The sequence below is a fragment of the Rhododendron vialii genome, chromosome 9a (assembly GCF_030253575.1).
Source record: "Rhododendron vialii isolate Sample 1 chromosome 9a, ASM3025357v1".
Taxonomy (NCBI): Eukaryota; Viridiplantae; Streptophyta; class Magnoliopsida; order Ericales; family Ericaceae; genus Rhododendron; species Rhododendron vialii.
The window spans coordinates 834,412-859,496 of NC_080565.1; the positions used below are offsets into that span (position 1 = coordinate 834,412).

Sequence of the window (25,085 nt, forward strand, 5' to 3'; positions counted from 1 at the left end):
CTACCTACTTGTCATGATGCAAATTCAAGGAGTTAGTATTGAATAGCTACTCAAAGCCTCCTCTCTTGCAATTGGGTCGTTACAAAATCGGTGACTTAACTCTTTTTAACTAAGGGAAAACGGACTAACACGCCTGTAAAGAGTCATTGGAGCTTGGTTAACGAATTGGCCGAATAAGGGAGATGGACTAAAATCAAATTACCAGACCTCTTGTTTCTCAAGTTCTGTCTAATTAGTGTCATTGTGAAAGCAGAATAAAGTATTTTTTTATCGGCAAAAATAATTTTAAAAAATATTACCTGATTGGCAGATTCTGCTTTCAGGTATTGTGTCCACGTCATCAGAAAAGGGAAAAGGACCGAAATATTATCATCCTGAACCTCTTCATTTCATGTTTGTAAAGAAATGGAAAAGAAGGAAAATAAAAACTAGAGCGAGACTTAAGAAGGAATTGGAACGGGAATTGAACTTTTTTTTTTAACTTTCTCTTCCCTTTCTCTAAAATCCAATTTTTTTTTTTCTAAGCTGATACAACTCTAAAATCCAAATAATTGAAAAGAAAAGTAAACTTCTTTCTTAAAAAAATTATCTTCTTTTCAAGTTTTTTCCTCATCCAAACACACCCTAAAATTTCCTACACAAACACAATATTTAGTTATTTACAATTATACCATTTGAGATACAAATACTATCGCAAAAGCGTCTTCCTCCCAAACCCCTCCCTCTCTATCTCAGCGCCAGAAAACCTATCGCCGGTTCGCGACCAAACTTGCCGGTTCGAGTCCAAAATCGCCGGTCACCGGCCGGTCTATGTTCCGTCACAACCATCTCCGGCTAACCCGGCCCATTTGGGAAGTTCGACCGCGTTTTGCCCGTATCATCCGGTTAACCAATTAAAGAAAACCCACAAGGCCCGTATCCCCCCCCACCTTCGGGTACCCTTAGCCGGTCCATCCGGTTAACCGTCGATTGTTTCACGTTCCACATAAAAGCGATCAAAGAACCCGGTCTCTCCCTCTCTCTCTAAAAGCGTTCAAAGAACATCAAAGGACAAGTAAGTTCAACTCTTCCCTCCTTTCACCATTTAATTGGTCTTTTGAGTTTTTATTATTCCATGTAAAGTAATGCATTGGATGTCATATACCCATCTTGTATTTTGCTTATTACTTTCCCACCGTACAATTGAAGTTCAGTTTTTTAAGTAGCCCATTTGCTTTTATTTCCATTGAACTGGCAGAAATTTGTTAGAAGGTAAAAAAAATGGCTTCTGGGTTGGAACCGGTAACACTTTATTTAGTCTTGAGTTTTTGTTCCATGTAAAGTAATGCATTGGATGTCATATACCATCTTGTATTTTGCCTTTTACTTTCCTACAGTGAAGGTCAATTTTTTAAGTAGCCCATTTGATTTTATTTCCATTGCCAATGCAGAAATCTGTTAAAAGGTAGAAAAATGGCTTCTGGGTTAGAACCAGTACCACTTACTTCGCAAAAGCACGACCCGGCATGGAAACATTGCCAAATGTTTAAAAATGGGGATAGGGTTCAGCTCAAGTGTTTGTATTGTGGCAAAATCTTCAAGGGTGGTGGGATTCATAGGATTAAAGAACATCTGGCCGGACAGAAGGGTAATGCCTCTACTTGCCTCAGAGTGCAGCCCGATGTTCGCCTCCTTATGCAAGAGAGCTTAAATTGTGCTGTGGCGAAGAAGAGGAAGAAACAAAAAATCGCAGACGAGATAACGAGTTTTAATGATCCGTCGGGGAGTGAGATAGACCCTTTTGGCAATAAGTGTGGTTTGAACACCGAAGTCGAGTTGATTGCAGTTCCTGAAGCGGTTGAACTTGATTCTACTTTGTTAATAAATCAGGAAGGAGAGAGTACAAGCAACAAAGGAGCAGGTAGAAAGAAGAAAGGGAGAGTTAGAAAAGCCTCGCGTTCTTCAATTCCTAACGCTCTTGTAGTTAATGATAATACTCTAGTCGGTTCAAAAAGGACTAACAATCACGCTAGTATGGCAATAAGCCGGTTTTTTTATGATGTTGGCATACCTTTAGATGCTGTGAAATCGATGTATTTCCAAGCAATGGTTGATGCCATTGCTTCACAAGGAGACGCAGGTGTTGTGGCTCCCACTTATCATGATCTTCGTAGTTCTATGTTGAAAAATGCACTTCAAGAAGTAAGAAATGACATTGACCAATGCATGGGGACGTGGGGAAAGAGTGGCTGTTCTGTTTTGGTCGACGAATGGGTCTTGGAGAAAGGTAGAACATTGGTGAACTTTTTGGTTTTTTGTCCTGAAGGAATGACGTTCTTGAGGTCTGTGGATATATCTGACATCCTGGATTCCCCTGATTCTCTGTATGAGTTACTTAAGGGAGTGGTGGAAGAAGTTGGGATAAGAAATGTTTTGCAAGTGGTTACTAATATTGAAGAGAGATATGTCATTGCTGCAAAGAGGTTGACCGATGATTTTCCTACTGTTTTTTGGACTCCTTGTGCTGCTCATTGCATCGATTTGATTCTTGAAGATTTTAAAAAGCTTGAGTGGATAAATGTGATTATAGAGCAAGCTAAATCTATTTCGAGATTTATTTACAACCACAGTGTTGTTTTGAATATGATGAGAAGCTATACTTTTGGTGTTGATTTAGTCGATATTGGAGCTACTCGCGCCGCAACAGACTTTACTACAATAAAACGAATGGTTAACATCAAACACAATTTGCAATCCATGGTTACTTCAGAGGAGTGGATGGAATGCTCTTATTCAAAAAAGTCAGAGGGATTTGCAATGTTAGATCACATTAGTAGTCAGTCATTTTGGTCCTCCTGCATCTTAATATTCCGTTTAACAGATCCACTCCTGCGACTTTTGAGGTTAGTTGGCAGTGAGAAGAAGCCTGCGATGGGGTATGTTTATGCGGGGATTTATAGAGCAAAAGAATTAATCAAGAAAGATCAGAAAGATTACTTGGTTTACTGGAATATTATAGATCACCGATGGGGAAAACTACAGCACCATCCTCTTCTTGCTGCAGGTTTCTACCTCAATCCCAAGTTCTTTTATAGCATTGAAGGAGATATACATCATCAAATTAGGTCATCAGTGTATGATTGCATAGAAAAGTTGGTTTCCGACCCAAAAATCCAGGACAAAATAGTGAAAGAGACAACTTCTTACCACAATGCTGTCGGGGATTTTGGCAGGAAGATAGCAATTCGAGCCAGAGACGCTTTACCCCCTGGTAAGGTCGTTTACAAGATGTAATGGTTTGAGTTTTTATAAGAGTCCTGTTTGTTTGCTTTACTAGTTCCTCTACAACTTGCAACTTTGAAGAATATCGACTTCTTATGGGGAGCCTTAAGACACCACCCATGCTTTGTTCGTTTATGTGATACTCGATTCCAACACACGAAAAAAGTAATAGCTAAGCCTGTAAAAAAAAAATTTAGTCTCCCTGCTCACCTTGGTGATAGAAATGCTTTGTTGACATGCACTTCATTTGTTTTGCCTTCTGTTTTTGCACTTGATGTTTTTTCCTAATAACTGCGTAATATTTTTTGTATGTAATGCTGGTTGCGAGAATTATTAATGCCTTGTTTGGATGCTAATTTTAAAAAAAAAAAAATCAACTCAAAAAACACTCACTATCCCTATTTCCACTCATTACCCCTATCTTCAATTATTATTCTCATTTCTCTTTCTATCTCTCTCCACTCATTACCCATGTGTCCAATTATTACCCTAATTTCTCTCTCCACTCATTACCTCAAAAACCAAACTCAAAAATTCTCAAAAACCCATCCAAACAAAGCATAACAAAGCCAAAAAAAAGGCACTACAAAGGGGCATACCCATGAACAAACATGCCCAAAACACAAGACACCTAGTGAAAAACACCACCACACAGGACTTAGCCTGGACAATCACCCTCCAACAAGCCTACCAAGAAAGGGTATTACTCCCACCTGCCTCTGGAACAGGCTACCATCAAGATAGCATCTACACCGGGAAAATAGACAACCAATTTAGGAAATTACTAAATTTTATGAAAAGATGTTCCATAGCAAACAGAGTTTTTTGTTGACGTGGGAAACCTTGACATTCTTCCAGGAACTTCTTCAATTCCGGATGTTGGACTCCACCCTTTTAACCATAGCCTCCACACCATCTCCTTTATCTGAAAAACCCTAGCATCCCTCTCCTTCAAGATGTGGTATAGAGTAAGCAAAAGCAAGTTTGCATAATCTGTTCCATCCACATCAACTCTTGAACAAACTCTACAGGGCTTCTGTAGACATCATTTTCAGACAAAATATGTCCCCAACTCTTGAACAAACTCTACAGGTTAAGATTTACCAGGTTCTGAATTGGGTAAGTGTCCAGGTAATTAAGAGACGAGATGTTAGTTTTACTTTTACCAAGTTCATCCTCTATGTTTTCAGGCACAAATCAAGAGAGCTTGATACTTGCATTTCAGCCAAGTAAACAATTGGCACAAAAGCTGGTTCTACTTAACATCTTGTAATGGAATAAGTGGATCCCACCGATTAATACAACACCATCGTTCCTTTCATTGTTTTTTATTCTAGAAACTAGGTTGCATGCAGTGGTTAGTCGTAGTCTCGTAGATTAATTATTACACGAATTACTTTTTGAGGAGAGGGAAGACGGGGATTATCACAAACCCTTTATGCATGACTGTGTTCCATGGATATTTCGCCAGCTGATTTTGTTTCATAACTGTACTTCTGCCTTTATGTGACTTTTTTGTCAGATTCTTATACAATTTGATTCTCTCAGATGAGTGGTGGTCGACATATGGAGGGGGGTGCCCGAATTTGGCTCGTTTGGCCATCCGTATTCTCAGTCAAACTTGCAGTTTGATCAGCTGCAAGACAGACCGGACAACTATTCAAAAAATGCATGATACGAAAAACTGTCTTGAGCATCAGAGGCTTAGTGACCTTGTTTTTGTTCACTACAACTCGCGATTAAGGCAAATGTAAGTGTAGAGAACATATGAACTTTTCATAGAACACAAAAGGTATTTAAAGTCCAAGAGATAAGGCCTTCCTTGGACTAATTGATCCTTTACAGGGTTCGGAAGGACAGAGAACAGGATGCAGTGGACCCCATTTCGTTTGAGAACATGGGTATTGTCGGAGATTGGGTAATGGTGAAGGAAGGATGTTCAGAAGACTTTGGGAGCTCAAATTGGATGACTGTGGACCCACCTGTGGGGAACACAATGCTTCTAAGACCATCAACCGATGATGTAGAAGACTTAGGTGCAGGTAATGATAGTCTTTTGTAACTTCATCTTATTTTCTTCGTTGCAAAATAAATTAATTCCAGTTATGGTTTTGCAGGGTTCAATGATTTTGAAATCTTTGAAGGAGTGAAAAACGGAGAAGAGGAAAATGGTGAAGACAATGTAGTAAGCCAGTAGACACGGCAGAAAATGCTTGTTTTGGTTTTGGTCTTTTCTTCTTTTGGAGGCAGTGGAAAGTTTACTCTGGGGAATCTACTTCGATGGTAGTTTATGCTTTGTGTTGTAATTAGGCAGGAGAAAAACATATAGACCCATTGTGTATGTTTGGAGTTTGGGATTACACGTATTGTTAATGCTAAACCAGTTATGTATTTAGTTTGGTTTTTTTGGATGGCGTGTATTTTTGTTTTTTGAAAACAGGAGGTTGGGGACTACAATGATCTAAGAGTACGAAGTTGGAATCCTTGTAAGGCTTAAAACCAGGCGTGATGAACTCTGCATCGATTCCAGGAACAAAGACTTCTTTCCGCAAGTTAAAACTTGAAGCTTGATATAGGTATTTATGTATATATGTTACGTGTTCGGGTTTTCACATTACTGTGAGGTTTCTATTTCGACGTTACTGTGAGACTTAGAACCAGCTTTTTGAATTTTTGTCTCTGTCTTGTTACGTTGGTTTCTGCTTTACATTCATTCTTTTGTGCCCTTTAATTGCTTTTTGTGAAAAATGACCCAACGCTAGTATATCCATATGAAGTATGTAATGAGAGAATTGGCCAACTTTGAGTGTGGCTTTCTTTTTGGCCTGATCTTCCCAAAATGCCCCCATGTGATGGCTTAATCCTGACCTTCAGCTGAAGGGTATTATACTGTTATTGTACATGTGCATATCTATGAACACAAGGCTTTTTAAGCACCCCCGATTGCTTCCATTGTTGTTGGAAAGGACGCTGAGATTTCTTTCAACACCAAATCCCGCAAATCCTGACTATCACATCAGTCTTCTCCGCCCTTCTCCCTCTTTCACTGGCCCTTACCCCTTTCTACGTCCATAAAAGAAAGAGATATATAGTCAAGAAATACCACAAATTTTCTTTTGGGTTTCCATCCAAGAAAACCAGTTCATCAGTTAAAGATGCCAGCCTTAGCCGACGCTGTAGGGATTTTCCAGTTTTTGGCTTCAAATACAAACCTAATTCAATTCCAATCGGTCCAAGAAGCCAATTTTATTCAAGCTTCCTATGGTCTGTAAGAAATCGATCTGTCTTCTCCTTGAGCCTTACAGTTTCTCTTTCCTATTCTCTTAAATGCTGGCAATGTATTTTGATGCGTAATTTGGGTCTTGGGAGCATGTCCCTGTTGTTTGCTTTTTTGTCAGGAAAAAGAAAAGGTCACAGAATGATGTTCGACTATGAAACTGCATAGTTGTCGAAGGAATTCAATTTAGAAATTATAACCATGCGCAATTGGTTATTTCTTTTCTCCGGTGAGTTTCTGCTAGTTGTATTCTGTTATTTTGTCATTGAATAATTTGCTTCTATAGAGCAGAATGGAGAAAAATATTTGCCGATAAAAAAAATGTAGAAAAATAATTCATGTAGCAGCCGCAATTGGTTGGAATGCAATACATAGTTTGGTTTGATTTGGAAATATTAGTTTGCTATATTTCACATGTTTCTGTTCTTTTTTCTTTTATAAATATCCAGGTTCGTGTTGATGTCGGTGCAAGAAGCGCTGGCAAGGTTCAGGCAGCACTCACAGAGACCGACTGAGTTGGTTTGGGAGCCTTTGAGAGAGCAACAATATTATGAGGTAGAGCCTGATTTTATGAGCCACATTTCGTCTTTTTGCTGCTGTTGTTGCCGTGGGATTTGACGAATGGTTGGTTTTGTAACTTATGTTCCTTATATTCTTTTGTTTGAGATAAGGAAACCTTTCAACATAATGTCTCATGTTTGATGGTTTCATTCATGGTGATTGTGCTGTTCCTAATGCCCATACTTGTAGAAAATATGGTTATGTACTCTATATGTAGTTTTGTGCTACTTCGGTTTCAAGCATGCCTTTGCTGTAAATTGAACTTCCACCGCGTCTTAGATTGGCAAGTGTTGAAACCTCTATCATACTATTAGCTACAATCCGCTTCAAGAAAAAAGTTCGTTTGTTTTGGAGTGTTGTTCTTTTGAGGTTACGCTCTATCATTTTCCACGATTATGCTAGGAAGACTGAGCTCATTGGAGGAAGCGGATTCATGTAGCCGACCCCAAGTGATTGGGACGTAAGACTCGGTTTGGTTTGGTTTGGTTATGCTAGGAAAACTGAGCATTTTTTATACTACAACAATTTCAGTAACCATTTGATTTTAAGAATGCAGAATCCGATTTCAGTACCATGCAGATCCAAACTTTGCGTTGTTTGGTGGTTGACACCTTGGAAAGTGTGTAGCTAGATACCAAAGATTATCAGTTTGTTCACACAACTCAACATGACATGTGTAGCTTTCTAAAACATGCCTTATTTTATTGCCTTGTAGTTTTAGTACTTAATTAGTTAATTAAGATAACTAATTACCTTTTGCATGATATTAGTTTTTGAGTCACAATTCACAAATTTAGGATTGTGTGGGACTACTATTGCTTTGAAAATGCTTGAGCATGAATTTTGGCCTCTTAACTGGGTGACAATTTTTCAATAACTCATGATACTTAGTTGTGAGGTTTTGACATGGTTAATTGGCTTTCTTTTTCCTTTCCTTTTGATACTGAGATAATTTGGTGAACTGTAGTACAGATTACCCTTTGACATTTAGGTTTTGTGTCCGATAATTTGGTTAATCCTATATTCCTATGTCACCATTCCCACTAAAATTTAGTGGTCTATGAGTTGATGTTTGCGGGGGTGGATGGAATTTACATTGCTGATAAGAACCACGCTAACCGTTTGACGGGAAAGAAAATCTATATAACCAACTGGAGCTTGCTCCCGTTGTAGGATCGCCATCGATTCTGCCTTCAAACCCCTGAAGGGCTCAGGAACCCGCTGCCTGAACCAAACCGACCTGGGTCTCCGAATCCCAAAAATGATGGGTAGAGTGGGAGATCTCCTCTCCATGGAGAGTGTCTCAACCATCTCGCCACCATGTGGTAGAAGAGGAGAGGAGAGGGTCTGGGTTAGTGGCGGATTGAGAGGGGAGGAGGAAGGAAGAGATCTGAATAGACATTGACACTTAGCAGCTTTTCTTTTTGTTTGTTGTATTTTTTTTTTTTTGTGTGTTGTTTTGTTGCACTTTATTTTCATATTAATATAACTGGTATGATCTTTTGCTATAAAAAAAATAAAAAAATAAAAATGAAGAAGAAGAAGTGCACAATATTTTCTGTTATTTTAGCTTGTCAAATTTTGAGCTTAAGGTTGCCTACGATCAAGATACAAATAGTTGGTGGGAAAAGACAAACTTGACATATGTAAGGTGAAAATAGTGCAGTTAGTTTGATCATTAGTAAAATTAAAAGAGAACCACCATATCTAAGGGAACTAAAATTAACTCATCATTTTTTTATTCACTGGTTAATAAGTTTATCATATCAAACAACTTTCCAACTTAAAAAACTCAGGATTCAATTTTCAATACTCTAGTACTTAATTTTTTAGCTTTCAGCTTCCAATTTTCAGTTTTATCAAACACCACCTTAATTCCCAATTCGAAGATGTATTTTTGCTTATTTACGATTAATTTCCTATGTACAATAAAAAAGTCCTTGCTTTTTTCACCTAAAGAACCAAGGAGAGCTTTTAAGGGTATTTAGCTTGACTCACAATCAAGTTTTTACAAAATCTACGAAAAACTACATTAAACACATTCACAACTTACTTTAAAAACAACCTAAAATGGCATAATCTTAAAAGCTAACTCATAAGTGTGCCTGCGACAATTTCACAAAATTTCTATTCTGGCATTCTCATGGATGATTCTCTTACCCTTCAAGCCACTGACAAAATCTTTGCATCTAGCACTTTATACGATAAAAAATGCTATTTGACAGCTTATTGGACATGAAACAACCAAATTTTTACACAATTCACGAAAACTGCGTCAAACATATCCACAACTCAATTTAAACTAATAATCTAACACGCCATAGTCTTAAAGCTAATTGATAATTCAGCCTCTCAGAGTTTTACTACAGATTTCTCATTCTCGAGGATGATTTTCACTGAAAGGAAGCCCACTATGACAAAATCTTTGCAGTGACAACACAAGTATTAGACCGGATCTACCTTTGAATGCCCAACTACGTAGCATCAGTCAAGATTAACCATCAAAGGTCAAGCTAGACTGGATAAGAGTACCCGCGGAGGTACCGGGAATCAACACCTGATTCACGAACCAGTGCCAAACGCCCAGTTCGTGCCACCTACAAAAAAGAATAACAAAAAAAAAAGAAGCCGCATTAACAAAATTGCATATTACAAGAACAGAATTTCAGTGGCATATGATACGAATCTAGACTTTTCAACAATTGATCATCAAAAATGCATTAAAAGCTAAGATAATTCACAACCCATTGATCATCTTAAGTATGAAGAGTTTAAAGAAAGAAGCAACCGAGCTTTAGATGGAAGAAAACAATCTGGCGTGAACAAGAATCAAAAGAAGTCTAAAATGAAACGCACGGCTCCTCTATTAGCATCCAAGAAAACGATTCCAGAGGAAAGTGTAAATAATGTAACGAAAAGAACAAGTATATAATACTCCGTAACCATTACTTGTTTACTTTTCAAGAGAGTTTGCATAAAATAATATGTTTCTTTCCTGCAACGCGTAATTCCCTACATGATTTGAAGGAAATTGTTTCCTGCAAGAAAACTGTTATGGGGAACCCACGTTTTCCTCAGCCACCTGAACACATGCAGGAAGATAAATCGGTAGCGTTTTTTTTCGCCTTCTATTTACAATCGTTCCTAGAAAGGAGCAACTGAACAGGGCCAAAGATCTCAAACCTATATGAGTGAGCCCCAACTTACTAGAAGTAAATAGCTAATGCTGAAATAAAAATCAAGGATAAATAACAGACCTCACAAATGCCATATGGCTCCAACAGTCTCTGGAGAGCAACCATCTTATTTAAATCTCCTGTAAGCTGGAACAATATCCAAAAGAAGAATTGTCAATAATCACCAGTCATATATTGGGGAGAAACCCAAGGATCTAAACTAACAAGCTGATAACCACTCAATGCTTTATTTTTGCCAATCACAGGGCGCTATACTCAAAAGATTATAACTACTGGCTAGAATGTGAGAGATTTGAACACAGGGTCTAAGAGGGCGGCAGAAAAGCTTTGCTCAAGGCTTGAAGTGGTGATGTTGCTCGTCTTTGATAGACCAAGTTCAATAATTTGGCCAAGTTTGTGGTAAACAGATATTTGCTGGCTACTTGTAATGTGGGACCGGAGGGTGTGGAGAGTCTGCCAAGTGAGGTTGGAGTTTTCGAAGTGTCTTGTTTATCAAAAATCATGCCGTGTGCTATTACGTGGGTGTTGTGCCCAACAACTTCAGGTCTGGTGGGAAGATCGGTTAAGAAAGCAATGCTTGGAAGAACTACTGAATGCTACGAACTTCTTCAGGATTTGAGAAAATCCTTTTTTGTTAGCTTTACCTTCAGTACATATGGTGAATGTAGGAAAACGAGGTGATGACAAGGAGAATATGAATGTACTGACTTAAGATATATGATATAGCCTTTTGCTTTGTAGGGAAGGGAACGGGACAAACTATAGGAGACAGGCTAACTCTAGGTCATGAAGATATGAGAGAAATTATGGACTAGAAGCCTTAGTGGAAAAATGAGAAATCAAATACAATCACCTGTGATATCAGATTTGTACAGGCTTTATTTTTAATGCTACGTCAGGAATAATCCATGGATCTTACGAAGAATTCATTGGTTAGTTTAAATTTTTTCAAGAAAAGGAAAACAGAAAAACCAAGCAGAAAGAAAATCAATTATTTTTTGTATGGACAAAGCAAGAGTCAAGTACTGTCTTCTAGCTCATTCAATACCAACTTCGATATTGTTAATCACCAAACAAGAATGCTAAACCAACTCATTGTCCTGTAATTTATGGTGCCAAATCTGAGCACTTAATGTATGAGAACTAAAAATGCCACGTCGTCATTGTCCACAAAATGTTGATTAATTTGGTAAAGATTGGGTGCAAGAAAATGTAGAAAACATGAATGGAAATATGTTTGGAAAGATGATCACCTCAAGTGTTATGGTATGATCAGAAACATCAACAGCTTTGGCTCTAAAAATGCTAGCAATGTCAAGAACATCACGACGGGCAGCAGCGTTCACAGCAATCTTTATCAACATCAGTTCCCTCTCAGCAAACGGCAGGTGAGTGAGATCCTGAACCTGAAAGAGTGACCAAATCTATGATGACTCATTTGTACATGCTACTAAATCTACTATGATTCACGAGGTTTTAAAATTCAGATCATTGCCGAATATTAGAGTAACACGTCATATAAAAATATAGAACAAAACCCCCATTGTTTTGGTCAATGCATGGATTGACTCCCTGTTCTTTATTGACTAAATGGTGCACCGTCACCTTCCGCTAACCTCTCTTGTAAATTGTCCTAGATACCCAAATCTTCCTCACATCTCTTCAAAATACATATATCCAGATATAATTCTAACAAAAACCAGCATCAATTGCCCCCTCATTGCCTTGTCCCATCATCACCTACTTTTCTGTCCCATACCTGCTGCTCGCCACAATCTCGCCAGACCATAGAAAGATGACCCACTAATTCGAGAATCCTCCTATACCTTTTTGCTTCCCCATTTTAATTCCGCATTTCTCTCTCGAATTGTGTGTGTATGTTCATTAAATCCCTGTAAAAACCCAAATCCATTCACACAAAACACTTTACATAAAGTTCAGAAAATATGGCAAACCCGAACCCTTGCCCCATTGCCACGAGATTCAACATTGGTACTTCTTAGCATTAGTGTCAGATTTGGTGAGGACTGAACCTACCTAGTAACCTCTGACTGCACTTTACATAAAGTTGAGAAAATATGGCAAACCAGAACCCTTGCCCCATTACCACTAGATTCAATATTGGTACTTCGATTAGTATTAGTGTCAGATTTTGGTGAGGACTGAACCTACCTAGTAACCTCTGACTGCACATCAGCAGCCATTAAATTCCCAAAGCCCAAAAAATAACTTTAGAATTTATGTCTTGACGGACGTAGTTGTTACTAAATTAACAGCAGTTCTCTCATACCCCTCACTCTGACAGTCAGGCCCAACTGTTCTCTATATAGAGAGGTGAAAAAGGCTGGGGTTCAACAAAGTTGGGTGATCAAAACTGAGAGAGAGAGAGAGAGAGAGAGAGAGAGAGAGAGAGAGAGAGTTGCTTTTGTTTTGGTAATAATTGTAACTAATGGGATGCCATAGAAGACAGTTGCATGTGGAAGACAATCTGTAAGCAAGGTCTGTTTGTGAACTATGGAATTGAGACAATGGAGGGTTGTAGAAGACAAGTTGGGTTCCAGAGGAGAAAATGAGTGATGAAAACAATGGCATCCTTGTAATTTTGTAGAACTAGAATGCTCTTTTTGTTTGGAAACAATGACCCACTCTAAGGTAGCGTATCTGAGTAATAACTAGTGCTAGATTACTCAAGGAGTTTTGCTGTGATAAATAAAGGTCAGAGGCAATCCACAAAAGGACAAAAACCATACAGAAGGTCTAACCCAAAAAAATGATAACAAAACAGAAGAGATGCTGCCCAAGATGTATATTTTACATCAAGTGAAGTGTCATACTTCATGCTCCAGATGTACCCAAAGCATAGCCAAATTTTTTGGATGTAGGTACCATTTCACTTGTGGGCCCATATGGCCCTTCTAACTGTCTTTTATAAAATGACCATCCATACTAAGCAACTAACCACAAAAACACAACTGGCAACTAACCACAAAAACACAACTCTTCCTTTCTCATAGGCTATGAATATCGAATCATGATTATCTACTAGGAAACAAAACATTATTCTGTTCCTTGAACACAAACAATGTGATCACAGCATCACAAACTCTTCAACGTTTAAATATCTGGTGGAATTCCATAAGATTGCACCAAGATTTGAAAACCCAATGGCTGACTAGCAGACATACAATAACAATGGTGGTGCCCTATACTTTCCCGAGACAAAGGCAATTTTATATCATTCATGTTATGTAATCAACCAATAGTTGTTTCACCTTGGACCAGGATAACCTCACCTCATGAAGATCTATCAGCTTGTAAAGTTGCTGAACCAACTTGCCAATAGACTCATCTGTGCCAGGAACAACAGTTGTAATACGAGAAAGCCCCTCAACTTCGGCATGGCCAACAGCTAAACTCTGAACGGGCAAAAAAAAAGGAAAAGACAATCACACACACGCCAAATGGAGAAAATAAAATGATGGAAACCAAAGAAGAGAAAGATAACAGTGAAGTACACACCTGAATATTATAGCCCCGTCGAGCAAAAACTCCAGTTAATATGTTGAGAACTCCAGGCTTGTCATTTACCAGCATGGATAAAGTATGCGACCGAAGCCCACTTGTCTAGAAGTATCAAACCAAGCATTATTGCTCACCTCATCTTGAAGTCTTTAACTAACTTTCCACAAAAATCACACATTTTACAGCAGCAAACAGGCCAATGGGAAAGGGGGAAAATACTTAACAGCATTGTAGAACTCACAACATCAATCCAACTAGTTCAAGATTAATTTTTGCACCAAAAGAGCCCTTTTGCTGGGGATCAAAATCAAAGTGTCATTCAAATTGGGTCCGATATATCCAGATTACTAGGACCTTATATATGCGGTCACACAAAACCGAACACTAAATATAGGAATCCATTTCTGAATGATTCTGGCTTTCATGCTTCAGTGGGTCTCCAATTTTTTTTATCTTCGACCACATGTTCTAAGTTTAGTCCTCTAGAATGTTTAAAGTTCATGATAGCTATTAAGTTACCAACTGTCCCAAAATTTTAAGTTATTCAAAAAAGGGCCCAACAAATTCATATCAAGCTATCCAACACCTTCCCTCACTTGCAAGCCTGTCTTGCAAATGGAGGCTCACACATCCATACCTAGAGAAAAATAGAATGCGAAGGGGAGAAGCAGAATGCAAATGGATAACAAATGCAAATGGAGAGATTGAACCAATACCTCACAGAAACCAAAGCTCTGATACCAAGTTAAGTTATCAGTTGTCCCCAAAGCTTAAGTTCGTAGAAAATGGGCCCAACAATGTATGTCGAGCTATCCAACAATAGCAACAGAATCACCAAAATTACATACAGAAGGCACTTCTAAACTATTCTACAACCGTTGTCTAAGCTATTAGCAGATTGAAACATATTGAAATAGGCCTCAAGGTTCAAGCAACACCTTTTCTTCATATTCCTTAATTTTAATAAGCAAAGTTATCCACCAAAAGCCACACACATAGAGCCCTGGTGCACAGGATGTAAGTGCATACTCTCCTAACTCCCGGTATGAACACATGAATCACCAAAAAACTCAATATCAGTATCCGAAGAAAAAGGAAAGTTTTAAAAAAAACAAAAACTAAATTGTAACAAGCTTAATAATCTTATCAACAGGAGGAGCTCCTAATCTTTGGAACTCCCCCATTCTCTCCTCCATGCATACCGAAGAAACAGGGACACTCTAACAAAGAAGTCCCTTTACCAAAAATCAAATAGGTCACTCCATGTATGAAGAAATTCCCAACTCACTCCAAACAGGGACAACAAAAGGAAACCACATTTCTTTGCAACATCGTCTACTCTCTATCTCACCACCATACATACACAACATTCCATCAAATCCTTTCCATGGGCAGAAGTGGCCTCTGTCAAATGCAACTCTGATATATTTATGTGTGTGTTCGCGCGAGCGTGTGTGTAAAATTGTATACAAGTGTTTCTGCTGCAGCCAACCAAAAATAATGGTTACGATGATAATTACCCAAAGTTGTAAGACGATTTCTGATAATAACTGAAAATAACTGCAATCCAGTGTTCCTATCCCAACAAACAGTCATCTAGTGCAACTTGCAATCCCTGCTGCAGCAATTGCAAATTAAACAACAGATGAAAAGTCTGAAAGAATTGATTTTTGTCTTTCCATCAGTGAGGCATCCGAATAAATGATAGGAATTAAAGCACCACATCTAGATTTCGAGATCATCCAAGCCATGACAATGCTCAGTTGTAAGATACAACATTGATGATCCAAGCACTCAGTGTATCTACCATAAATGTTCGTTCTGATAAAAAGAGAAATGAGGCCAAGAACGATAGTCAAAGAACGTAACATATTGCAGGTATTGATATAAGGAAAAAAATCAAATACACTCCTCGGGAAAGCAAGACAAAGAAAACCCCATACCTACAAGCTAAAAACTGTGACCTTTTGCTTTTCAACGAGATTAGTTTCATTCGTTAGACATCCACGGAAGAAATTTTCAAGCATTGTATTCTGGAAATATTAACTTTCCTGAGTTTCCTTAACTACTGCTTAAAAGAAACTATTCCACTTAACTTGAGCTATGGACTTAGTAGGAAACAGAGAGAGCTTGATGCCATGAGATCACTTGGCAGCCATGAAATATATGTAGCTAGGTCCTGACATTCCACCGATGTCATGTATTTTAGCCTAGCCTTTCTCACATTATCCATCAGAGTATCAGGCTACAGTGGTACTGTTCGAGAAAATATTTTGCATTTTAGACCACCATGTGATATCTCTTTTACACTTAAGGTTGGAGTAACCTGAAATCTTTAGATTCAAAATGAGCCATAACCTACTCTTTTTGCGTTGGTAGCATATGAACCAAATAAGTGATACACTGAAGCTTGAAAGGAATCAATTTGTATGGTCACCATAGGATGCAGAAGTTAAATGGGATAAAAAAAAATGTACTGCAACAAATAAGTAACAACAAGAGCAATAAATGCAAATACGAATCAAGTAGTTTGTGATACCCTAGAGCACATGATCGACGATAAACTAGTCCAGCCAATTTGCCATGGTCCCAAAAAGCCCATTGGGAAGAGAACAGGAATGCAAAAGCATCTTTAACGGCTCAATTAAGAAATCAGATACCAACTACATAACAGCGTAACCTACAGTATCACATTCACATCAGGTATCTACACACATTTCAGTCAGGTGGGTCATGCTTTTAAAATAGTGTGGACGCATTTGTGCTACAAGAAACCACTACAGAAGATTGAAGAAGTAATATAATAGGATAATGAGCAACAAAGTTTACTTACATTGTCATCATCGAGAACACCCCAGTGTGCATCGAGAACTTGACTTATAGGGAAGTCATCAGTTGTTTCCACAGGATAAACATCACCCTTCATGAATACAGAAAAATATATCAAATACGCAACCCCTAATCAATTGAACTTGAATCATCCATTTACACTCCACGTTAGCTCACAAAAGCCAGGGGAGAAAACTCATTACCTATTTGACAAGGAGACATATTAATGGCAAGGTCTACTGACCAAAAGGAAGATATTCACACCTCAACATCAAACTTATTAGAACCCACCACAGTGCACTATTTTTTTCTGGTAGCTGAGAGTTCCATTAAGATTAAAAAAAATTAATCGCAAGTGCTTTGCGAACCCAAATAGCATGAAGATGTACCATGCAAAGTATGAATCCACTACGGATGACATTTGTTTTTAAACTTCCGTGCTTCATTGATTATAGCAGTTGGCAAAAGAAGCTCACTAAGCTAGACTAGGACAAAATTAAGAGATAGAGATCTATATAAACACATACCCTAACAGAAGTATCAGATTCTCCATTAAGTGTTGTCTTTCTTTTCCCTACAAAAGCATCTACTGGCATTGCTTCTTCCAGATCTGGATATGAAGCCGCTGAATATCGCCAAAAGGGAGCAGACTCCCCCATCTTTTCCCTTCTTAAAGCAATCTGAAGAACATTTTCAGAATATCATAAAAGCATGCATGCTTGAAGGGTAATACAGTAGAAGAACGAATGACTAAAATACTGCATCGAAGTAACTTCTGCATTTATACCGACCTTTCCAGTTCTGGCAATTTCTCTAATACCAAACTTGCTTAAATTTCTTTGCACTGCAACCATTTTGCCTGGGTCTCCAGTCACCTGAACATCCAGTTAAAAACAGAAATTTGTGAAGGCTGAGCAAACAGTACATCAAGGATTCTGCGAGAAAATGCGACTGCAGTATGATGCATATTGCACTCCATAAAAACTAGTGATCTACGAGATACAGATGAGGTCCCATAAGGGTGGCAATCCAAGCAGGCTCTTCATAAAATTCTGATCAAAGCAAAATGAAAAGGCCATGTCATCAAGCATAGATGACAAGAACACCTGTGTCTACCAAGCATTGTGGAAAGCCACCACCGGCCAGCAGCCATTGTAGACTGGCAAAAGCTGAAGAGTTTCCAGGAAAAGTAAAAGATGCAACAGGTAGACAACACAAGTATCGTAATTGTATACAGGATACAAGACTCAGGTGCCCGGCGCATTTGTTCGGCTATGCCATTTCTCCTAGCTACAGTACTCTCCCTACTCCTCCATATACTAACTTGACCGGGGCGTAAGGCTGGTATCAGCCCTCACACCTTGTTTCGCAGGTCATTCCGTGGAAGGAGAAGGCGGGAGGACACAATCCAAGAAGAGTTCCCAGAAACCACCACCCACACTTGTAATGGGCCAAAGGGTCATCATACCTCATGGGCCAAACCATGCAACCCGCAAAGACCTAGTGAGCCTCTGAACCCGGGTCATCATACCTCATGGGCCAAACCATGCAACCCGCAAAGACCTAGTGAGCCTCTGAATCTGGGACGCGTGGCCACTGGGGCTTAGCCGAACAAATGTGCCGAACCAGAACATCGGTCTGAATAGTCGAGATACTCTTATCTTCGTGTCAGGCAACCAGATTCCTTACTTGATCCTGTCCGGCCACCATATCCGAACCCATTTATGTCCAGTAAACCTGATTCGGATCCAAACAGTATGACTAGCATGATGCACGGAAGGTAGTTTGAGCACAGCACATGAACATAACAGACTCCATCCTTACCTCGCTTGCCAAACACGTGTTACTTGGAGGGCAAGGTTGGAGGTTCTGTATAAAGGGTAAGCCCAAACCCTAAAGAGGTAAGTCTTTCACACAACCCTAAACCCTTACTTGCCTCTCCTATTCCTCCAGTTACTTAAACATTGGAGTGCCTTCCTGGTCACCTCCGACCCGTTAGCCACTAACTGTGGGTGTTCAATGTGCAGATCAGGTCGTGTTGCACCGCTTGAGCCCAGATCTGAACCAGAGGCCCACCTGAGCTCATACCAATTATTTTGACACACCACAATGCTCAATCTGCACACAACATTTTGCTCAAACGCGCTCGTGGAATCTGTACTCGATATTTTGCACATTTATTGAATTCGGAGCATTTGTGTGACATTAGCATGGTTTCAACTTTATGACAAGGTTTCTAGTCATAATCGTACATCTTGTACACATGGGGATCTCAGCGAGCTGCTCTGAGGCAAAATATTGGATCATGAGAGCTGCTCATGGACATTGGTGAAGAACTGTAAAGTTAGGTAAACAAGGAAGCTCCTTTCATATCGAGTCTTGCACTTTCCAAATTCAACAGTGGAAATGGTTTTGGTTGTTTGGATCCTAGTTTGGCCCTAGGATTTATATCTATGGGTTTCTCCATTAAACTGTTGGGTATTTGCATTTGGTTTTGTTCATTGGTTGAGAAATTCCTATACCCTTGTGATGATTCTGATTTCCTCATCCATTAGAATTTTGTTAAAATGCTTGTTTAGCCTGCAGGTGAATTCACCCATGCACCAATGAACCTACACCCTGAAGCAACATCATGTTGCCCCGAAATAGAAATGAAGAAGAAGAGCACTTTGGAAACTCAGCCATCTTCATGTCCTGATGTGCTAAATAACAAGACACGCTACCGCACATGAAATTCATAATAGAGGCTAACACAGGCAATAGCTACGGTAGGCAATTAGCAATACCAACACAACAATGTGCAAGATGCAGATCATATATTGCATTAAATATCATCAGGTAAAGAAATAGTAACATTTCTCCTGGACCACCTCAATAGTTAGCGAGTGCTCCGAGATATCAACAATTTTAGCTCTAAAAATGTCCACCAACCACATGACCTGGAGAATATAGCCAAAAAAAAAATTAATGTCCAAAACGACAAGAAAAAACAGTAGATACTAACAGGAACACTTTCGGCACAAATATTCTCCTGAGAACTCAACACATTGACTTCACAAAATAGTATTGCATGTTATTAGTGCAAGCTCTGATACATTTGCTGCCTCCGAAAATTTGATGTCAGAAGGAGAAGCAGGCAATTCCTTATTCCATTCGATAAGCTAAAAAGGCTACCCACCGAAAATAAACTCCTCTTTCTCATCATGATCCTAATCTCGTGATCTAGAGTTATGCACTCAATTTAGATGATGGCATTAACACGCAGAATAAATTTGACTAAAGAAAAATTAGAACAAGAGGCTGGTGGGACATTAGTTTTCCATTTAATTGTAGTCACCATTTTAAAATAATGCCTGGTGCAACTTAAAGAAGCAGTATTACGTACTCTCCTTAAAGTTTCGCTGCGCAACTCTTGTGGAACCCTTGGACGTTTAGTACAAATTACTGGAAAATAGCTTAACATAGGTCCCTCCAGTCTTAAACTGGATTATGATTAATTAAGATTTAAAACAGGTGAGGACTATTCTTATAAAGAAGTATAAAACAGGTGTTGAAAGATGATCCATAGTACTATGCATGCTTTTTAGCTTTTTCTTAGTTTTTGCTTATTTGTTTGTTTTGTGTTAAAATCAACATGCAAAATAAGCAAAGATTGAGAGACAAAGTTGTTAAGGTACTAGTGGTCCCAAAAGCTTATATCAAGCTATTTAACAAAAGTAAGCTAATAAGAAAGGGTTACCAAGTGGGCAATACATCACTTATCAGCCTTTAGGAGTGTGATTCTTATCTATGAGAAATTTTCCAAATAAGAGGCCGAGGGGCTCTGAGCTTTAATTTTTGCTTTGTTTCGGGTAATTGGGAGGCTCTGAGCTGACACTTCTAGTCAACTCTACCAATTCTTCGGAGGGTTTAGCACAAAAACTCAGTGAGGAGATCAGATTAAAAGTAGAAGGATTGATTATTCCAAAGGCAAAAGGAGACAATCAAAATATTTTGTACTTTGTACCAATAAAGATTTCCAGGATAACTTAGATGGTTGGATGTCAAACACCTTCCCAGACATCAGCACAAGAACCAAGAAAAGCATTGCAACTGCAATTTTGTTTCAAACAAAAATAAAAATTCCAGATCGGCAGTGTTTGGTTAGCTCGAAGGGTCACATTAGTTGGTCTAGCTTGTGGTCTACATTCTGTTATTTTTTTGTTGGCATGAGCATTCCAAGAGAATGACCATTCCATTCCAACCTTCACTCCAGTAAACCAAATACTGCTGTATAGAGCTCTAAAAAAATAGTGCAATTTTTCGTAGAATCTCCTGAATAGTCTAAGTGCACTATAGACTAAACCTCCAGAGGACAGAGCAAATAATACCTCAACTCGGTACATTGGATCTGCATTGATTTTGATGAGCATCAGTTCACGTTCCACCTGAGGCTCTTTTGATATATCTTCAACCTGGTAACAAGTACAAGATTAGGTTACGACTGAAGTAAATGTTCCCTAAAAAGGAAGGAGAAGCTACCACCATACAGATAAATGTTAGAGTCAACAAGAGAGGGCTCAAAAATAACGAGAATCTGATCCACGGTATTCCAACAGAGTTTCACATTGTGGGAATTGCAATATATCAAAGCTCAAAAACAACAAGAAGAACCCAATGGGAACACATATGTTTTGAAACAGTTTTTTTTTTTATCGGCAAATTTGTTTTGAAACAGTTTCAGACAACTAAGTAGAAAAATCCTGGCAAGGAATCAAAGCTTTACGACCAAGAAGGGAAGGAGACAGAGACTTTCAAAGTGAAAATCTTGAAAATATAAAGGAGTTTATAAAATGTACAAACAACAGACTCACAATGAGTTCTCAAATTGAAGGTTAAGGATTAGATCATAACCTTCAAAACATTCACAAGCTTTTGAAGCTGTTCCATAACTTGATGCAACACTCTTTCAGTTCCAGATACAACTATGGTGAAGAGGGCCTTGTCCTTGTTCAGACCAACAGCGAGGGACTCGATGTTGTATCCCCTTCTTGCAAAAACACCGGCAATCCTATTTATCATTCCGCTTTCATCACCAACAAATACCGAAATTGTGTGCCGCCTCACCCTGTATATTTTGTACAAGTGATCCAGTAACCAATTTAAGCATATCAAATAAAGCATCCACAAAGAGGCCTTGAGAGCCCCCTGGGAGTTGGATTCGCTGAGTCGAGGAGCCCAGCATTCAAAAGGTCAGGAGAAAAAACACAATCAAGAAAACACAATAGCGATAACTTTTTTTTGATCGGCCACACTAGAGATAACTACTCCGTATAAAATACTCTCCATTACAAAGGCAATGTCTCAAACAGCAACAACAACAACAACCTAACATAACCCATTTAGTTCCCAATCATTAAAAAAAAAATGGTTTGCTTTGTCAACGAGGCTTTATTAAGGGGGGCTTGGTTGGCCGCCCACTATCAACCATTACAGCTGGCATCAACCAGCCATGTGATACTGCCAGGAACAAAGAATAACTCAGGCAGCGGAAATGCAACAGAGAAGAGGAAAGACTTTGCACATGTTATTGACTCACCTACCTTCATTCAACAAGTATCCTTACAAAACAATATAGATGATAAGATAAATACCAAGAGATTGTTTTAGAGCATGAACTAGAGTGTTGTGCGCTGCGAAGGTCGCCCATGTATGTCTCTGTGTGTGTGTGTGTGTGTTTGTGTTTGTGTGTGTGTGTGTGTGAGAGAGAGAGAGAGAGAGAAGAAGAAGAAGAAGAAGAGGTAGTAACAGTTTGTTAAAGCACTGAAAATGTCTGTTTGATTGCTAACTATTTTACTCGTTTGAAGAATTAAACATGCTCGTTTCTACTAAATGCAATAATGCCCTCCAAGTTTTCGAAGTCAATGTCCCCTTCTTAAGCTTTTCAAAGTTATGACTAAAAGAGGATCAATCCTCAATCATTCAACTACAACCTTTCTACCAAATGTTGAAGGTGGTTTGCCCAGCCAAGTGGTGTATGATGCTAGCTAAAGAAGACAAGTTTGTGTTTAATTTTATATAGATGACTGACATCTAGTTAATGTAATCGACAAATAGGGGAGCTTTTAAAAAAAAAAAAATTAAGGTTTAACCATTATACTAGTTTTAGCTACTAGGCATGAAGATATACGTTTGTTAAGTAATAAAGAATCAAAGATATATGATTGAGATTCATGGACCCTCTATATTGCATCCCCAAGGAGCAAGCTATTTAGCAGGCATTTTTTATGGAATATTGATGAGAAATTGATAAACCACCCTGGAATTGTCACAACTCTGGATAGGTGACACACACAATTAGGAGTGGAGACAAACAATTGTAACGCTTTTATATATAGGTTCAAACCTCTAGTGTAGCTTTTTGCACGTATTGACAATTTTGAATAAAAAAAGCTAATACATGACAAAATTAGTTTGGAAAAAAAAAGTAAAAAAAAACTGACCTAACACTTGTGGAGTAAATGTAGACAGCAAGATAGTTTTTTGGTTTTTGGTGCTTGAACAAAGTGTCTTTAAAGTCTGACGACAATTCTACGTAATCGTCTTCCTGGGAGAAAATAAATGACCTACCACTTGTGGACTAAAAGTAGATGACAATATAGTTTTTTGTTTTTTGGTGTTGTTGATCTTGTGAACAAAGTGCTTTTAAGTCTAATAAAAGTTATACCTAATTCTCCTCCTAGGTGGGTTGATGTGTAAATGAAAATTTGATCTACAAGTAAATTTCACTAACGTCCCACGGGTTTCCCTTAACCAAAGGGCTTGTAGCCCAACGATTACCTCCTGGTACTCCCACAAGGGAGGCCAAGGTTCAAGCCTCAGCAGAGGCGTATGGGGTTCAGGGCTATAGACAGCTTATGGACCCCCTGTGGACTAACTCCCCGGGACCCCCACTAACCCACACTAATGTATACAATATTGGGCCAAAAAAAAAAAGTATGTATGGAAACGACTATAAACCCCTATGGTTTTAATGTTCATTTCACCAACACCGAACCACTGTTTGACCACACATGCGTTGGAATTAGACAAAAATGGCTTATATTGACAAATTCAGCCTTTTGGATAATAACATAACTAATAAAAAGCTCTCAAATCTCAATTTTTTGGACCCAAAAGTAATAAAATCCCTTGTCGGACCAAAACGGTTCTAATGAAATTCTTCATCTCTACAAATCATCTACCTTTTTTTTTTTTTTTGATCAGGTACAAATCATCTACCATTAGTGGAAACTGGGATTGTATTTCACCCACTGGCTACTTATGTTTTTGCACTTGTGGTGGGCCCAAGACAAAGTTTGAGGAAGAGAGTAATTATTCAATGCCCGGGGCACCACGTGGCAGTTCCCCAAACTCTTCTCTACCACACATTTGAGTGCACTCCGTACACTTTGTGGTGGGAACCACACAAATCTGGGGTGGAGAAAGAGTTTGGGGCAACTTGTGACAGTGCCCTGGGGCATTGAATAATTTTCCATGGAAAAGGGGCCTGGGCCGCCACGTGAATAATCTCCACCAAATTGATAATTTTCGTGTCGAAACAATGGAGACCCTAAACGAATGAACAAACAAATCAAAGATATCAAACAAGTTAAAGGCAATTAGAACAGCTCAGTTAAAGGAACACACGAAAATTAATGGTACCATTAAAGTAACAGAGGAGAGGTGTGGTTACAGTGGTGTGGTAGCAGGCAGAGCTGAACCGTTGAGGAAGGAACCGTTGTTGTCTTCGCTGCGCTTATCGACGCTGTTTGCTGAAACCACCAGTCTCTTGGGCCCCTTGCCGTGTGGTTTGGAAACTAGACCTGGAATTGAGGTTAGAAACCCTCGAGTTTTCGGAAATCCTAGCTTGGAACTGGCAGAATCGAGAGACTGTCTCAGAGCTTGAACTGGTGAGGGGTGCGCTGCTACGGCCGCCATGAATGAGAGAGAGAGAGACAGAGAGAGAGAGAGAGAGAGTTGTAACGGTTTGTTAAATATAGTGTATGTTTGTTGATTTGGTCAGTGATTAGTGATTACTCCTCTTTTAGTGGGGAGGAAAATTATAAAAACACCCTCGTACTGGTACTAAAAATGCAAAAGTGCCCTCAAAGTTTTTAAAATAATGGTTTCCCCTCGTCGAGGATTTTCAAATTTATAACGAAAGGAAAATTTATCATCTTGCTGTATGGGTGACTGTCATATATTTAAAATATAATCAAAAAATAGGGTAGCCTTTTAAAAGAATAGAGGTTCAACCAGTACACTATATTAGCTCCTATGTATGAAGGTGTACATTTGTTAAGAATTAGAGATATACAATTGTGATTCATGGGCATTCTGTATTGCATGTCTAAAGAGTTGTTTTAGGCATCTTATTATGGAATGTTGATGCACAAGAAATTGATAAAACCATCAGG

General features: G+C 38.8%; 2 protein-coding genes across 3 annotated transcripts; one reads left to right on the forward strand and one right to left on the reverse strand.

Moving 5' to 3' along the window:
* Positions 1 to 667: 667 nt before the first annotated feature.
* On the forward strand, positions 668 to 5,838 carry LOC131301825 (uncharacterized). Its single transcript, XM_058328283.1, has 5 exons — positions 668 to 1,054; positions 1,431 to 3,250; positions 4,810 to 5,011; positions 5,107 to 5,303; positions 5,379 to 5,838. Exons 2-5 carry the CDS (start codon positions 1,453 to 1,455, stop codon positions 5,456 to 5,458), a joined length of 2,277 nt encoding a protein of 758 aa, XP_058184266.1. The 5' UTR covers positions 668 to 1,054; positions 1,431 to 1,452; the 3' UTR covers positions 5,459 to 5,838.
* Positions 5,839 to 9,271: 3,433 nt separating this feature from the next.
* On the reverse strand, positions 9,272 to 24,679 carry LOC131301826 (acetolactate synthase small subunit 1, chloroplastic-like). Of its 2 annotated transcripts, XM_058328284.1 has the most exons (12): positions 24,362 to 24,679; positions 21,541 to 21,754; positions 21,018 to 21,101; positions 19,518 to 19,586; positions 17,439 to 17,522; positions 17,175 to 17,327; positions 16,652 to 16,738; positions 13,816 to 13,920; positions 13,590 to 13,712; positions 11,550 to 11,702; positions 10,357 to 10,422; positions 9,272 to 9,696 (listed from the first exon to the last, which is right to left on the reverse strand). In XM_058328284.1, exons 1-12 carry the CDS (start codon positions 24,604 to 24,606, stop codon positions 9,613 to 9,615), a joined length of 1,467 nt encoding a protein of 488 aa, XP_058184267.1. In that variant the 5' UTR covers positions 24,607 to 24,679; the 3' UTR covers positions 9,272 to 9,612. The 2 variants fall into 2 exon arrangements, with proteins under 2 accessions (XP_058184267.1, XP_058184268.1); XM_058328285.1 differs by lacking the exons at positions 9,272 to 9,696; positions 10,357 to 10,422; positions 11,550 to 11,702 and adding an exon at positions 11,999 to 12,058 and having other exon boundaries at positions 13,569 to 13,712; positions 24,362 to 24,670.
* Positions 24,680 to 25,085: the final 406 nt, after the last annotated feature.